The 15,494-nt window shown below is 37.8% G+C and overlaps 1 protein-coding gene across 7 annotated transcripts in view; it reads left to right on the top strand.

Moving 5' to 3' along the window:
* Positions 1 to 15,494, top strand: part of si:dkey-178k16.1 (band 4.1-like protein 1) — a 70,938-nt gene that overhangs the window by 26,930 nt on the left and 28,514 nt on the right. For all 7 annotated transcript variants that reach the window (XR_006983735.2, XM_047160317.2, XM_047160316.2 and 4 more), the window contains exons 5-6: positions 14,359 to 14,401; positions 15,188 to 15,263. Coding sequence is in view for 6 of the 7 variants with exons in the window: in XM_047160317.2 (XP_047016273.1) it covers positions 14,359 to 14,401; positions 15,188 to 15,263 (119 nt within the window). In the remaining variant the exon portion in view is untranslated. The remainder of the gene's footprint in view (positions 1 to 14,358; positions 14,402 to 15,187; positions 15,264 to 15,494) is intronic.

Raw genomic sequence — 15,494 nt, 5'->3', positions numbered from 1 at the left:
TGTGATTGGCAACAAGGGTTTTGCCACCAAGTACTAAGTCATATTTTGCAGAGGGGTCAAATACATATTTCCCTCATTAAAATGCAAATCAATTTATAACATTTTTGACATGAATTTTTCTGGATTTTTTTGTTGTTATTCTGTCTCTCACTGTTCAAATAAATCTACCATTAAAATTATAGGCTGATCATTTCTTTGTCAGTGGGCAAACGTACAAAATCAGCAGGGGATCAAATACTTTTTTCCCTCACTGTATATATTATATATAAACTTAGGACTCAAAGCAAAGTACTATAAGTGGCTTTTGCCTCTTAATTTACTGTCTGTCTATGTCACTGTTTTAGTGTATATACCCGATTTCTGCACATGTTTTAATCTTCTGCTTTAGAATCACTTAATAATTATTATGAATAATTAATATCTATTATTTCTCATAATTGTGTACTTTTGAATAATATATGGATTTCATTTTTTTTTTTTGCATTTTAATAGTTTAAATGTTACCATATGTTTCTAATCAACACAGCTCTTTCTATATTTTCAACAGACCTTATTTAGTATTAATGACTTTTTTTATACTTTAGCATGCATCCACCATCAACATTCCCACATAAAGAATTCCTCATTCAAACACAACTCCATATAATAAATGTACATAAAAAGCATAATGCTTATATATTGCCAACTGAACATCCAGTGGCCTTGTATGTAGTGTGTGTGTGTGGGTTTGGCTTTTATGTGAGAATAATGGTGATCTACCTCTTTTCAGGGAACTCCAACCATAGTTTGCTATGTACACCTCTTTAACCTTTAGTTTCTGTTAAAGGGTAATTCCCTAATGATGTTTCTTTAATATTTTGGCACAATTAACTTGCTGAGAAGTAAACAAAATCCTGCTTCTGTTTTTAATAATGTACTGACAATATTGGAACCAGGGGTCACACGTTTTGATGTGTAGTGATGATGATACTAAAATGGTGGTAAATCCGTAAAAAAAATAATTTTTTACTTTAGGTAATATTGGTTCTTTCATTACCATGTACTCCAGAATGTATGTCAACAGTTATTGAAAAATAAGCCAATCTCATGGCCCCTAGGACACAATGTCTTGGTGGTTAAGGGTGGGTTACTTTCTAGGTTACTGATCGGAAGGTTGGGGGTTCAAGCCCCAGCACTGCCAAGCTGCCACTGTTGGGCCTTAACCCTCTCCAGGGGTGCTGTATCATGACTAACCCTGTGCTCAGACCCCAGACTCCTAACATGCTGAGGTATGCGAAGAAAAGAATTTCACTATGTATATGTGACCAATAAAGACTCTTTATAATGTGCATTTACTAATATGGAGTTACCTATGGGGGAAAGACCTCTGCTTAGTCATAATGGTTGTGCAGTTTAGTCAGCAATATTGTTGTCATTAAACACTGGTACCAAAAGATGGTTGCTGTAACCTACAAAATTCCCCCAACGTTTGATGCAAAGAATTAAAAATGCTACGAAACGTGGAAAAATTTATTTATAATGTGGAGATGCATTACAGAAATTGACAAAAAGAAACAGGGTTAGTTGTACCCTTGTTACTAACTGGAAGAGCAGTGGATGCTGCCCTAGACATACTCTCAGAGAATTCACAAAACTATATTATAATATATAAACAATAACTATAAAACAATATTAGAGAAATTGGACTGACAAATTCCTACAGGGAGATGACGCACAAGATGGAAATGAAGATGCTGCATCCCACAAGGAAAATTCTGGTAAGAGAGAAAATAAGTCACTCACTTGGTACAGAGTCTCTAGATAGGCATGATAAAAATGCCAGCCAAACCACGTCACTGGACAAAAGACTGCCTACTGTATACAAATAGGAGCATGCAAAGTTGACAAAAGATGTAGAAAAGTGGAATATTGTGCTGGAATCACTGGGTTCAGCTGTCATTGACACAGCTTATACCAGACCAGTTTGGGTAGAGAAATTACTTGATCATTATGTTAAGGGATTAAACAAAGATGAAATATCGAAAATAGAATATAAAGAGAATGAAAAAGCTTTAATGTTTGGTGATGGAAGGGTTTTGCATTAAAAAAAAACCCGGCAAGAAACGCTTTCTAATTGTAAAGCGACCTTGATTGTGTAGAAAGGCGCTATAAAAAATAAACGTATTATTATTATTATTATTATTATTATTATTATTATTATTAGCAAAGGGTGCTGAAATCTCAGCCACAATGGGGCAAAGTACGTGCTAGATATAAACTAAAACAGTTCCACTAGATTGCTTTCAGCTGTAGCTGAAAAAAGCAGGTACAATCTTGAACATTGAAAATGACAAAGCCATGATGATCAAGTAGCCAGTTAAACTTTAAGTTACCGGTTTGGGACCTTATGAAAACAATTCATGCTGCCGAAAAGGCTCTTCCTCTAACAGAGAACTTGACAGTAAAAGAACAAAAAAAAAACAAACAAAAAAAAAACAACAACCCAGAAACAGAAAGTCCTATTATAAACAGCTTGGCTTCAGTTGATAGACTACAAAAACTGCTAATGTAATGATGATGAATTTCAATTCTCAAAGAAATAGTAAACAACTCTGATGCATGTATAGAGTACAGCAAACCCTAACCCACAGATTGTCTTGCATTGCCTTTAATGAAAAATGTTTTAGATGATTACACTCATTTCAGACAAATAATTGTGCCAATGGGAGAAAAATGAATATTCGCATCCATCTGTTGGCCATATAAAAGAACTGTTTGGAGCACCCTAGCTGAGGAAACTTTATTCTTTGCAGATGGTTGTGATAATGCAATCTTTTTGTCTACACTATCATCTTACTACAGGCAACAGCGAACAACACATCCTGCTTACTGTTTGTGTAAAAGACAATAACTCTCATTTTGATGAGGCAGAAAGGAGACTACATATGAAAATTAGCAAGAAGAATAACAAGGAGCTTATCCATGTTAGAAGTATTTGCTAGATACTGACAAAAAAGCATCTGCATGACTTTTCTTTACCATTCACACTGAAGTTGTATGGGAAGTAAATACTACAGAGGTCTAATTAACAAAACTGTGATGACATCATCTGACGTGCAACGTCTTCTGCAAAGGTGGAGTGAAGAGCAATGTCCTCCACTAAGGTGGGGCAAAGGCCAGAAATATCCTCTGTGAAAGTGGGGTGAGGAGCATTGTCATCCTCTGTGCAGTCAGGAGGCTGAGTAACATCATCCAGTGTGAAGTGAGGAGTGATGACAACTTCTGTGGAGTCCTTGTTGTCCTCAATAGAGTCACGAGATGGACGATGACATTCCCGTCAGAATCAGGAGGCAAAGAGTCCTCACTGGAGTTTCGTAATGGAATGACAACACTCTTACTGGAATCAGGAGGCAAAGTGATGCCCTCCAGAAGATTAGCAACCACACTCATCCACTGAGGAAAAGGGAAATTAACTGTATACTCACCTCAGAACTGGGCACCTGCAACTCCTCCTCACAGACTAGGAGCAGGACAGAAGAAGATGGACAGAAGAAGCCTCAGCAGAAGCCTGTGCTAGCCTGACTGTCTGCAGAGGCCTCACAGGGTTAGTTAGTTATACAGTAATACAGGGAAATAAGTATTGAACATTTTTTTTCTGTAAATATATTTCCAGTTTTCCAATGAGGCTATTCACATGAAATTTTCACCAGACTTTGGTATTAACTCAAGAAATCCACACATATAAAGAAATTCAAACATTAAAGTCCATAAATTAAGTTATGTGTAATAAAGCGGAATGACACAGGAAAAAAGTATTGAACACGCTAACTGAAATTTATTTAATACATAGTGGAGAAGCCTTTGTTTGTAATGACAGCTTCAAGATGCTTCTTGTATGAAGAAATTAATCACCTGCAGGATTCAGGTGGGATTTTGGTCCATTCTTCTAAACATTTTGTCTTTAAATCTTGTTCAATTGGATTCAAGTCAGGTGATTGACTGGGCCATTCTAACACCTTGATTTTTTTCTCTGAAACCAATTGAGAGTTTCCTCTGCTGTATGCTTTGCATCATTGTCCTGCTGGAAGATCCACCCGTGTCTCATCTTCATCATCCTGGTGGATGAAAAGAATCTGGCAAGAATCTTGCCAGAATCTGGCAAGAATCTTCAAGAAAAAGAATTCTTGAAGATTCTTTTCAAGAATCTCCCAGTAAAGGACACCATTCATCTTTCCTTCAGTTATATGAAGTCTGCCAGTACCATGCAATGCCCCACACCATGATGCTTCCACCTCCAGCCTTCTCTGTTAGTAAAGTGTTTTAAGGGTGCTGTGCAGTGCCATTTCTTCTCCAAACATGGAGTGTAGTATGACAGCCAAAAAGTTAAATTCTGCTCTCATCTGACCAGACTACACTCTCCCAATATTTCATAGGCTTGTCCAGATGAGTTTTAGTAAACTTTAAACGAGCTTCGAATGGAGTCTTGTGGTGCGAGCGTGAGCAGTGGAGTGCATTGCCTATTGTTTTCTCTGTGACGACGGCACCTGCTGCCTCCAAGTGTTTCTGGAGCTCTTTCTGAGTGGTCCTTGGCTCTTGGGCTACTCTTCTGAGTATTCTTTTGACTCCCTGGTCAGAAATCTTGTGAGGAGCTCCTGTGCATGGCCGGTTGATGATGGAGTGATGTTGCTTCCACTTGTGGATAATGGCCCCAGTGGTGCTTACTGGAACATTCAGAAGTTTTTTAATACACCTGTATCCGATTCCATCAATATGTTTCGCAACAATTAGGTTGTGAAGGTGTTGAGTGCGCTCTTTGTTTTTACCCATCATGAGATGTTTCTTGTGTGACACCTTGGTAACGAAAAGCCTTTTTATAGACCATCAATTTACTAACCCAGCTGATATTAATTTGCACAGATAGGATGTATGATTACTTTCTAACTACTTACAGATTTCAGCTGGTTCTTTGCCTTACCTTGCCTTTGAGAACTGCTTTTTCTTAGCATGTGGAATACTTTTTTCCTGTGTCATTTCACTTCATTACACATAACTTTATTTATGGACTTTAATGTTGTGAATTCATTATATTTGCGGCTTTCTTGAGTTAATACCGATGGTTATGGAAATATTCTGGTGAATATTTCATGTGAATAACCTCATTGGAAAAATATTTACTGAAAATAATGTTGATGCCTTTAGTACTTATTTCCCCACTGTATTTCCCAAATTATAAACAAACTAGTAGCCTAATTTAAAGCACCATGACCCTGGCTAGGCAGTTACTAAAGATGAATGAATTAATGCTGTAAATGCTTTGCACAATGCTTCAAGTTCATGATAATGAATGTGGGTAGTGTTTGTCTGGTGAGCTTCATATCTTACCGCTCACTCACACTGCATGAAAATGAAAATCTACTGCTCAGATTTTTTTGTTTGTTTTGTTTGTCCCATGGGATCCCAGTCCCAACATGCAAAAGTAAATAAATTGTGCACTTCCTATTCATATATTTATTTGTACCTGATTAGAAGACGTTATCTGTTCATTCTGAATAATGTGTTTGTGTTCAGTTATATCCATAATGTACAGTACAAAAATATACATGTTTAAATATATGTACAGATGCAGATTATATATTTGTACAAGCATATCCATTTTAATTCCTTAACCTCAAAAAAGGAGCACCATTACACAGCTTTCTCAGATCTGGATCTGGATGTGTTTACAGCTTTCTCAGACAACCAGGTCACGAGAGGAGCCCCTTCTTGGCTGTTGGGGAAGACTCTTGTGCTGCCATCTCAAGACTGCCTGGACCTGGAGTTTGGTTGTGAAATAATAGGGCCTGGAGTAGCTGATTCAGTCCTATCAACTCCTTTATTCAATGCTTATCAGGTCAGCACAGACCTGCATTTTGGTACTGCTTTTGTTGATGATATTGAGAATAACCATAACCAGGCATCAACAAATAACTGCTTGCCTAGTTTCTGTCAACATTAAAGGCTTGGTTGGATAGCCAAGCTCATGGCAAGTATAGGTGTATGAAATGCAAAGGCACCTGAGAAGGATGCTGTGCAGTTTCCCCTTCCTGGCCACCTTGGCTGCTATGATGTCCTAGTGAATAAAGGAAGGTAATATTTCCTGGTTCTGATACCCCTGCAGGTCAGGAAGTGATCTGCAGTATAGAGCCACCCCACACTTAACTGGCATGAGATGTTTGTGTTGAGAGCAGTGCTGGCACAGGAATTTACCCAGGTAGTGTAACTCCCTGCTTCTGGATGAAACTGGTTCCTGTGATGTGGAAGAAGGGTTCCCAGAAGTGAGCATCATAGTCTTTTTTCCTACATTTCAGCCTTTGGGGAGCAAAGGTGGGGAAAGAGGCATTTCATGCTTTTGCTTCCTTCTTTTCCTTCCATTCAGTTGCAATTGATCCAGTGCAGGTGCTATCACCTCAGAATTCTTACTAGAGAAAATGAATTATTTGTTACAGCTTCCCTAGTTGCTCACACATAGCTGGCAAATCTATACATCTATCACACATTTACTGACAGTGTCAGCATTACTAAATTTCTACACACATACAGAGAAAAAAGGACTCAATGACAGAAAAAACTACAGACATAGACACTACTGAATTCCACATACTTAAACCATTTCTTCTGTGTGGTATTGCTGCATGTGGTGGTGCTGTATGTGGTATTTCTGATCCTGATGGATGATCTTCCCAGTCAGAAAGTCCAGGATCCAGTTGCAGATATAAGTGTTGAACCCCAGCAGGCTAAGCTTTCCTATGGATTTCTGAGGGATAATTGTGTTTAATGTTGAACTGAAGTCTATAAACAGCATAATTGTTAATTGTTAATAATCTATAAACAGCCTTTTTGTATACATGAGTCTGTGGGTGACCCGGAGGAAGCTTCTGGGGGTTTCAGTAGTGCATGCAAATCTGCAGTCATCCACAGTCATCTACCGATTTGTGCATGTGGTTATGGTCTTGAAGGAAATCATCATCTATGCACTTGCTGTTGTAGCCAGTCACTAATGCTGTGTATTCTTCCAAATCTGTACCGTGGTCACATATAACATTCTGAACATAACTGAACATTCTGTGTGTTTAAAACAGTCCCTCAGACCAGGTTCTCACCTGTTTCATTTGAAATGTGCTTCTACCTCTTGCCCTAGTTGCCTGTTGTTTCTCCATTTTGTCTGTACATAGCACATCTGTGACCATTTATTATGCAAAACTGAGCAAAGACTTGTGGCCTATCATGTTTGCCCAGGTTCATTAACTCATTGAGCGTTGTTAGGTGTTTTGTGTATTAGCAGTAAAGGAACCAGTGTAATGATTGTTACACTTTCATAGTTTTATTTGTTACACTTTTATTGATTGTTTTTTTAAATGATTATTACACTTTTCTTGATACTTGCATTGATGTAATGATTGTTGTGCTTTTACATAGAGCATTGTGTGTAGTATTTTGTAAGTTGAGTGGACTTAAATTGCAGCTTGAGTTGATGCAACTAGAAAGTGCACTCAGTAATGCAGCACTGGTTTGTTGTGCTATGGGCCTGTTATAAAGATCAGATCACTGTGGGTGCATTTGGTGACAGTGTGAAGCAACTTGGGAAAATGGGAAATTAAAAAACGGTAAGCCTAACTCATCGCTTAAAAAATGATGTCATGAGAGCCCTGATAACCCTTGCTATCTCTAATTGAACTCTCTGGCCACTGTAGACTCTGAGGGCAGAGCTTTGGGTACATGAGCATGAATTGGGAGTGGGCTCAAGGAGTAAAAATATCATTCCAATTTTGAATGTTGAACTTCACCTACTTAACCACTCGTGACCCAATCTGGACACATTTTGACTTATCTTGACCTTTGACTTATTATTGCACCTTTAAATATTTTAAAAATACATTCCATTTGCAATGCTAAGGAACTGTTTAATGCTTCAAAAAAATTCTCATGTGCCTTGTGTAATGGCACAAGTGTATCTTTTCTTGTAAATAATCTAATAATAATCTTCTCTTGTAAAGAGTCTAAGCAGTTTTAAACATTTAAAGTTTCAGTCATTTCTATTTATTTACCCACAATAATTTTTCCTTATGACTGTGTAGCTTGATCTTGCATTTTCTTCTTCGTGACCCACCATCCTTCTAGTTGGGGCATATCCCAAATGGTTTCTGTTTCACTTTCTTTCTGCCCTACATGGGATATAACACTACAGAGCTGAATGCCCTACCTAAAGCCCTCCTGAATAGTGTAGAAAGACATTTGAAATTCAGCCTCATAAAATGTATAATGGCCTGTGAGTGTGTGTGCGCACGTGCGGTTTAACATGGTCTGGTAATGCAGTCAAACTCCTGTGTCTTTGCTAAATATCACAGTATTGGCACACGTGGCTGTGTTCAGGAGCATGAGCAGTCATTAAATGAATGTTTATCCCACTTTATTTTCACTAAACTTTAAAGTATTATTCCTGTAGGCATATGTGGGCATACTCTCTCTTCATTCTAAAATCATTCATTGTATTGAATTGTAGTAACTGCAGTTTGAGAATCATTCTGGGGAGAAGGCAAGGTGGTTATCTTACTGCCTTAGAAAGTAGTAAGCTTGTGGAAAAGTGATGCAACAAATTTGTAGATTCTCTGCCTAAGCAATAGAAAAAGCCTATTTAGCGGATGTTTTATTAAAGCATCTGTGAAGGTTCATCCATAATTCCTGAGTTGAGCCTGTACTATTACTCCAGCTTATTTATGAATGGCCTCTACACTTTGTGGGTATACTGAAGCTACTGTGTTCCCCAGAAGTCCATTGTTATGTATAAAAAGCACCTCAGCTTCCTGGTGATAGTAGGACATTAATCAGTCTGTATTAATCACATATACATTAGAGCACAGTGAGATTCTTTTCTTCACATGTTAGGAAGCTGGGGTCAAAGCACAGGGTCAGCCATGATACAGTGCCCCTGGAGCAGAGAGGGTTAAGGGCCCAACAGTGGCAGCTTGGCAGTGCTCGGGCTTGAACCCCTGACCTTCTGATCAGTAACCCAGACCCTTAACCTCTAAGCCACCACTGCCCAGGACATGGGATTTGTGGTATTAACTGACAATCCTTAAATAATCTATAAACTATCTGTGGGAGTTAGATTTATGACAAAATCTACTGGTAATTGTAACCATGATTACTTGGGTTTCAGTAGAGTGTAGAGTTTGTCATAGCTGTGTGTAGTGATTTGATTATAGCACAGGTAGAAAATGTATTTCTCTATGTCTCAAATTACAAGAGCCATTTCCTCCTCATGGTTTTAGAAGAGAATAGAATGTCTTTGTTCTCTGGATGATATTCTGAAGATAAAGCTAGAGCAAAAAGAGCCCATGTGGCTTGACTGACCCCGAAACATTTGGCTGTACAAAAATGCATCGGATTAAGGTCTGTCAGCATGGTGTTCAGCTTCGCCAACAGTTTTCATCACAGCTATGGACAAAGCTAGAAGTCTAAGCACAAAGGAAAATATTTGCCTGAATAGCCTTGTTTGTGACATAGTGCAGCTCTCACATCTACTTCAGAGGCACCCACTTCTATGACAGATTGAAGGCTTTGTACAGTATGTTTCAAAAGTGATGTTGCCATGAAGCACCAATCTTTAAAAGGCAGAAATTTGTACCGCCTCTGCACTGAGTCTGCATCCAAGAAGATGTACTTATTTATCATGTGTAATAAACTTATGCAGAGTGGCACAATGGATTTATATATCTTTGATTTAATAAACAAGAAATCGCTTGAACATTATTGACATATTCTTGAAATTTCAAGGCACATAGCAAGACCATAGATCAACATAATGAAACATTGCTCAATGACCTGCTAGATTTGCTGATCAGGTCTGTCTGATCTGAGATCTGTTTAGCTATTTTTCTAATATAAAAATTAACATGCTTAATTTAAAGAGCACACTGTTTTTAATTTAATTTAGTTTAAATTAAAGGGACGCATGGTGGCTTAGTGGTTAGCATGTTTGCCTCACACCTCCAGCGTTGGGGGCTCGATTCCCACTGTGGCCCTGCGTTTGCATGTTCTCCCTGTGCTGCGGGGGTTTCTTCCAGGTTCTCCGGTTTCCTCCCTGAGTCCAAATACACCCATGGTAGGCTGATTGGTGTGTGTGGATGTGTATGTGATTGTGTCCTGTGATGGATTGGCACCCTGTTCAGGGTGTACCCCGCCTGATGCTCCCTTGGATAGGCTCCAGGTTTCCCCGTGACCCTGAAAAGGATTAAGTGGTATAGAGGATGGATGGATGGACATGCTTAATTTATATTCATCTGTCCAAGACTAGGCATATATATAGACTAGGCATGCAATATAGGCCCTCGTTCCAATTCCTATCACTGCTATTGCAAATAAGACTTCCCTGTTGAAAGAAATCTAAAATTAATGTTTTACACTAACCATTTTCCCATTGGTATTAATAATTTTAATGGATTTTGGCAACCACTAGGTGACTGAATCAACAACTAAACATTTGCTGTTGAATTTAGTTTTTTCAATTGCTAACAAGCATCGGTCAGTACTAAAGCCACTTTTTTCCAAACTCTTCATACAGTCTGCTTTACCAACATGAATCTTGGCCAAACAGTAAATCTCACCTCCAAAACAAAACACTTCATATGCTGTATGTCTCAAAATAAGCTCATTCGACCATAACACTGGCAACAGTTCTCACTCAGAACGCATACATTGTCACTCATGACACACTGACCTAAAAAAACACTAACAACAGGGAGCATTACATAAATGATAAACTTTTATCTTTGAAGATTGAATGATTTTTCACATAAATCAGTATTTCTTACAGAACAAGAGTTGCTCCTTTTCACTTTTTTGACTGTACTAAAATATACAGTATGTAAGAATAATGCATCAGAAATGCTAAATTTTGCTTTAATATCCTTTATTATATATATATATATATATATATATATATATATATATATATATATATATATATATATATATATATCATTGCATATAGTAATTTATATGAAACAGCATAAAAAAACTAATTCCTGAAATTCCAGGGCTGCTAGAATAATGACAAAAAACACCCCCCAAAAAACCCATCAACAACATGTATAGTATAATCACACATACTGTATTTACAGTACTGTGAGGGTTCTAGTTTCTTATCAACATCACATCTTATGTCTTCTCTGGCGATGCATCTTGGAAAGTATCTTCTGGGATGTCTAATCCAATTCTGGCAGTCTTCAGTAGAAACGTCTCTACACCCCACTTTCATGGCATCCAATAAGACATCTGGTCATGTGGATGGTGGTTATAAACCATCCACCTCCATGCAGAGAAAAACTCCTCTATGGGGTTTAGGAAGGGGGAGTATGAAGGTAGGAATAGTACTGACATCCTGGGATGTGCAGCAAACCAGTCTGTAACTTCAGTAGTGTGGTGGAATGACACACAACAATGAAGGTAGGGGAGTTTCTTGCCCCTTGACTTCTCTCCTGTGCTGGCACAAGTCGATATTACAGGTCATCCCAAAAAGAAACGAGCCTCTCTGTATTGTAGGGGTGAATAAGTGGTGTGTGCAACAGCAAACCATCATTGGTCAGTGCTGTAGACCTTGGGATGTTTGCTCCTCTCAGGCATGGGACACCCATGGTTGCATTCTGTCCAAGCACATTTCTTCCCATGTGGCATGTTTTTGCCTGTTTGAATCCATCTTCATCCATAAAGCTGAATGTATGTGCAGTTTGTTTGGCTTCCATCTCCATTACTCTCTAAAATACAGACAAATTTACAGTACCTTACATTATGCATAGCTGTGTATTTACCCTGTTTGGTTACTGAACAGACATCATACTTGGACATATTGATAACGGAGTTCTATCACATGTTCATTGTTTCTCTCAAAGGGTATAGAACATGACTGCGTCATCCTTATTTTATGTTGCTCTGTGACTCTGGCAATTGTTGTGCTGACCATATTCACATTCCCAAAAAAGATTTGTCTGTCGGCACTCAGTCCTGAATTTCCCATAGTTTTATTTCATTGTTGCCAAAGACTATGTCAACAAAGGCAATTTCCTGCGCACTTGAAAAGATTCTGCCTCTCCATCCAGCAGGAGGCAACCTTTGGATCCTAATACACAAAACAATCAATATATTTCAAAATGTCAGTACATGTAAAAATATAAAAATACTGTATTGTACTGTAATATTTAGTTCAGTTATCATTGAAGGATGCTCAGTTCTCCTGCTGTTTTGCCAGAAAAATCATACTATTGATGCAACTGTTGAACACTGCAGATTTGGTTTCGCCCTTCAACCCACCTCTCTCAAAGAGAAAACATGGTTTACAACATGGTCAATAATTGTGGCCCTTATCTCTTCAGAGACTACCGCTCTTGGTCTTCCTATCCTTTGTCCTCCACACATTCTCGCTCTCTCTGCCACTCTTCTTTCCCCACCAACCTGTCATCCTTGATTCATGTTTCCAAACAAAATCATTCCAAAGCCTTCCCCTTTTACTAAAAGATGGTAGCGAGACTAAAAACAGGACACCTGGGTAGGCTTTCAGCTGAAATTGCAATTAGCTATGTTTGGAATGATTATTATTTTATTTTATTCTAAATACTCTGCTAAGGTTTTCTATATATTTCAATATGGTTAATATTGAATATGAGTTTATTGCATATGAGTCATATTCAATGTGAGTTTATGGATTTTGGAAGATGTGGTCATTGAATGCATTTTGTGTGAGAGCAGTGAAAAATGATTAACAGTCAGGTCCTCGTAGACTTCTGTTTCGCTGAAACAGAACTGAAAAAATATTGTTTTTTAAAATTGTGACTTCAGTTCAATTGAAAAACTGTAATACACTGATCATTTAGTGGAATATATTATATTACAGTTGCAATTAAGATTATTCAACCCCCATTGAAAATCAGGTTATTGTCAAAATTTATAGACTTTCAGCTGTTAGCAATGAAAAAATCCAACAAAAGCAATTAAAATAGTTAAACACAACGAATACTTCAAATGGTTTTCCTAAATTCACCTGAAAATGCAACTTATAATGACTCAAATTTATTCAACCCTCTGAATAGAATCCCTCACAACAGCACAAATATGCAAAACAAGTGTTGCCTCAAGCATACCCAATGCAACTAATCAAGGGCTTCATTAGTTGCACCAGGTGTGCTTGAGCTGGAACACATGAAATACCTGCTCTGGCTAGGGGTAGAAAGTATATGAAATACCTGGATGGGGCAGAAAAAGGAAGCTATCAATGGCTACACCCAGATTTCTAAGAAATCTACTGCGAGACTTGGTGGCAACAGGCACTGAGGTTTCAGTGAGCACAGTAAGACGCATACTAAACACAAAAGGTTTCCATGCCAGAACTCCAAGATGTATGCCACTTCTGATTCAAAATCACTAGAAAAGTCGGCTCAAAATCATATAAATGAGCCGCAGAGGTTTTGGGATTCTGTTCTGTGGAATTTTTTGTCATGATGGATCAACGGTATGTCTGGAGGAAGAAGAATGAAGAAAGAACACTCTGTCCACAGTCAAGCATGGTGGTGGCTCAGTGATGCTCTGGGGCTGCTTTGTATCCTCTGGCACTGGAAACCTGCAATGTTTGGAAGGCAAAATGGATTCAGTGAAGTATCAATAAATCCTAGGATAAAATGTCGTCATCTGTGAGGAAGCCTGAAGCTTGGGCATCATTGAACTTCCAACAGGACAATGATCCCAAGCATACCTCAAATTCCACCAAGGCTTGGTTGCAGAAGAAGTCCTGGAAGATTCTACAGGGCCATCACAGTCACTGGACTTGAACCCCATAGAAAATCTCTGCTGGGATTTGAAGAAGGTGGTTGCAGCAAACTAACCCAAGAATATTACTGAACTTGAGGCCATTGCTCATGAGGAATGGGCTAAGATTCTTCAGGAATGCTGCCAGAAGCTATGCATCTTGTTTGCAGCAGGTCATAACATCAAAAGGGTCCTCTACTAAGTACTAAAGATGCTTGCCATGAAGGGGTTGAATAATTGTGAGACTGCAGAAATCATTATCAGTTGCATTTTCAGTTGAATTTGAGGAAACTGCTTGAAGCATTCGTTGTGTTGAGCTATTTCAGTTGCTTTTGTTTGATTTGTTCATTGCAAACACCTGTAAGTCTGTAAATTCTGACAATAAACATGATTTGCAGTGGGGGTTGAATAATTTTGATTGCAACTGTATTTCTCTTGACATGGCAGAGGCACATTGTGTCACTATGATGAAAGGTTTGCTAGACTGTCTATGATGTAAAGTTCTCAGTAATCTCATGGGAGATTTTTTTCTTCCATTCCTTTCAGAACTGGCTGGATCCATCAAAAGAGATCAAAAAACAAATTCGTGGTAAGTTTGGAGAAAAAAAATACTCTTTGTTCTCCCAAAGACAACATAACCCCTGAAATATTTACCTTATAACACTTTTTATGAATGTATTCATAAACACCTATAATAATAAAATAAACATGTATTTTGTTCAAATCTAATAAAGCATTAATAAAGTTCAAATAAACACATAAACATGTTATGTAATGTTATGTTATGTTATGTAACTAAAATAAATGTGACCATAATACCTTATAGTATGCTCAGCTTCTGTTGTGACTTACTATTATAATGTATACTATTATAAAGCACAGATAGTATTTATCAAGAATGATGCATAATTATGAATATTTAAATGTCTTTGTAAAATTGCTTTTTACAAGGAATGCTTAGTAATCTGCAAGTACATTTCAAATTCTCTTTAGATTGTAAATTGCACACTTGCTTGCTCACTATTAACATCCTTAAATTCTCATCTTATTATTCAATTATTTGTTAAAAGGTTGTCACTAAGTAGTAGAAAAAGTATGTATTTATGAGAGCAATGAATGTTAGTCTGGACCTACTTGATGGGTTCTTGGAGTTTAAGGGGATAAAATCCTATACATGTTGGAAAAAATTCTAATAATAATTTAGATATTTTATGCGGAGGTTATAAAATGCTCACAAATAAATGCTAAGTTAAAAATAAGTATAAAAAGATGAATTTGGGTTCATGAAAAGTGTTATGAAAAAGTTACATTCCCAGCCTCTATTTTAAACTAGAAAGACCTTTCTTAACCAGTTGTCTTGCCTTTCGTCTTGCAGTAGGCTCCTGGCAGTTTTCATTCGCTGTCAAGTTCTACCCTCCTGATCCATCACAGCTGATAGAAGACATCACTCGGTGAGTGCACTGCATTTGCACTTAAACTTTCATCCCAGGATTTCTTGTGCTTTTACAAAACCCTTATGCAGTGTTTTGCCCAGCAGCCACAATTTATAGACATGACTATATAACTTGCACCTCTTTTTACAGATTTTACTAGGGGTGTCACAAAACATCATGACACAATGCATCGCAATGCAAAAATAAGATGTGCATTGTGGAGGTGTTCGATTCACGTAGTGGAAATCA

Source organism: Ictalurus punctatus, chromosome 15 (assembly GCF_001660625.3).
Source record: "Ictalurus punctatus breed USDA103 chromosome 15, Coco_2.0, whole genome shotgun sequence".
NCBI classification, from domain to species: domain Eukaryota; kingdom Metazoa; phylum Chordata; class Actinopteri; order Siluriformes; family Ictaluridae; genus Ictalurus; species Ictalurus punctatus.
The sequence above is the reverse complement of the archived record's forward strand: the minus strand, read 5'-3'. Positions and strand labels throughout refer to the sequence as shown.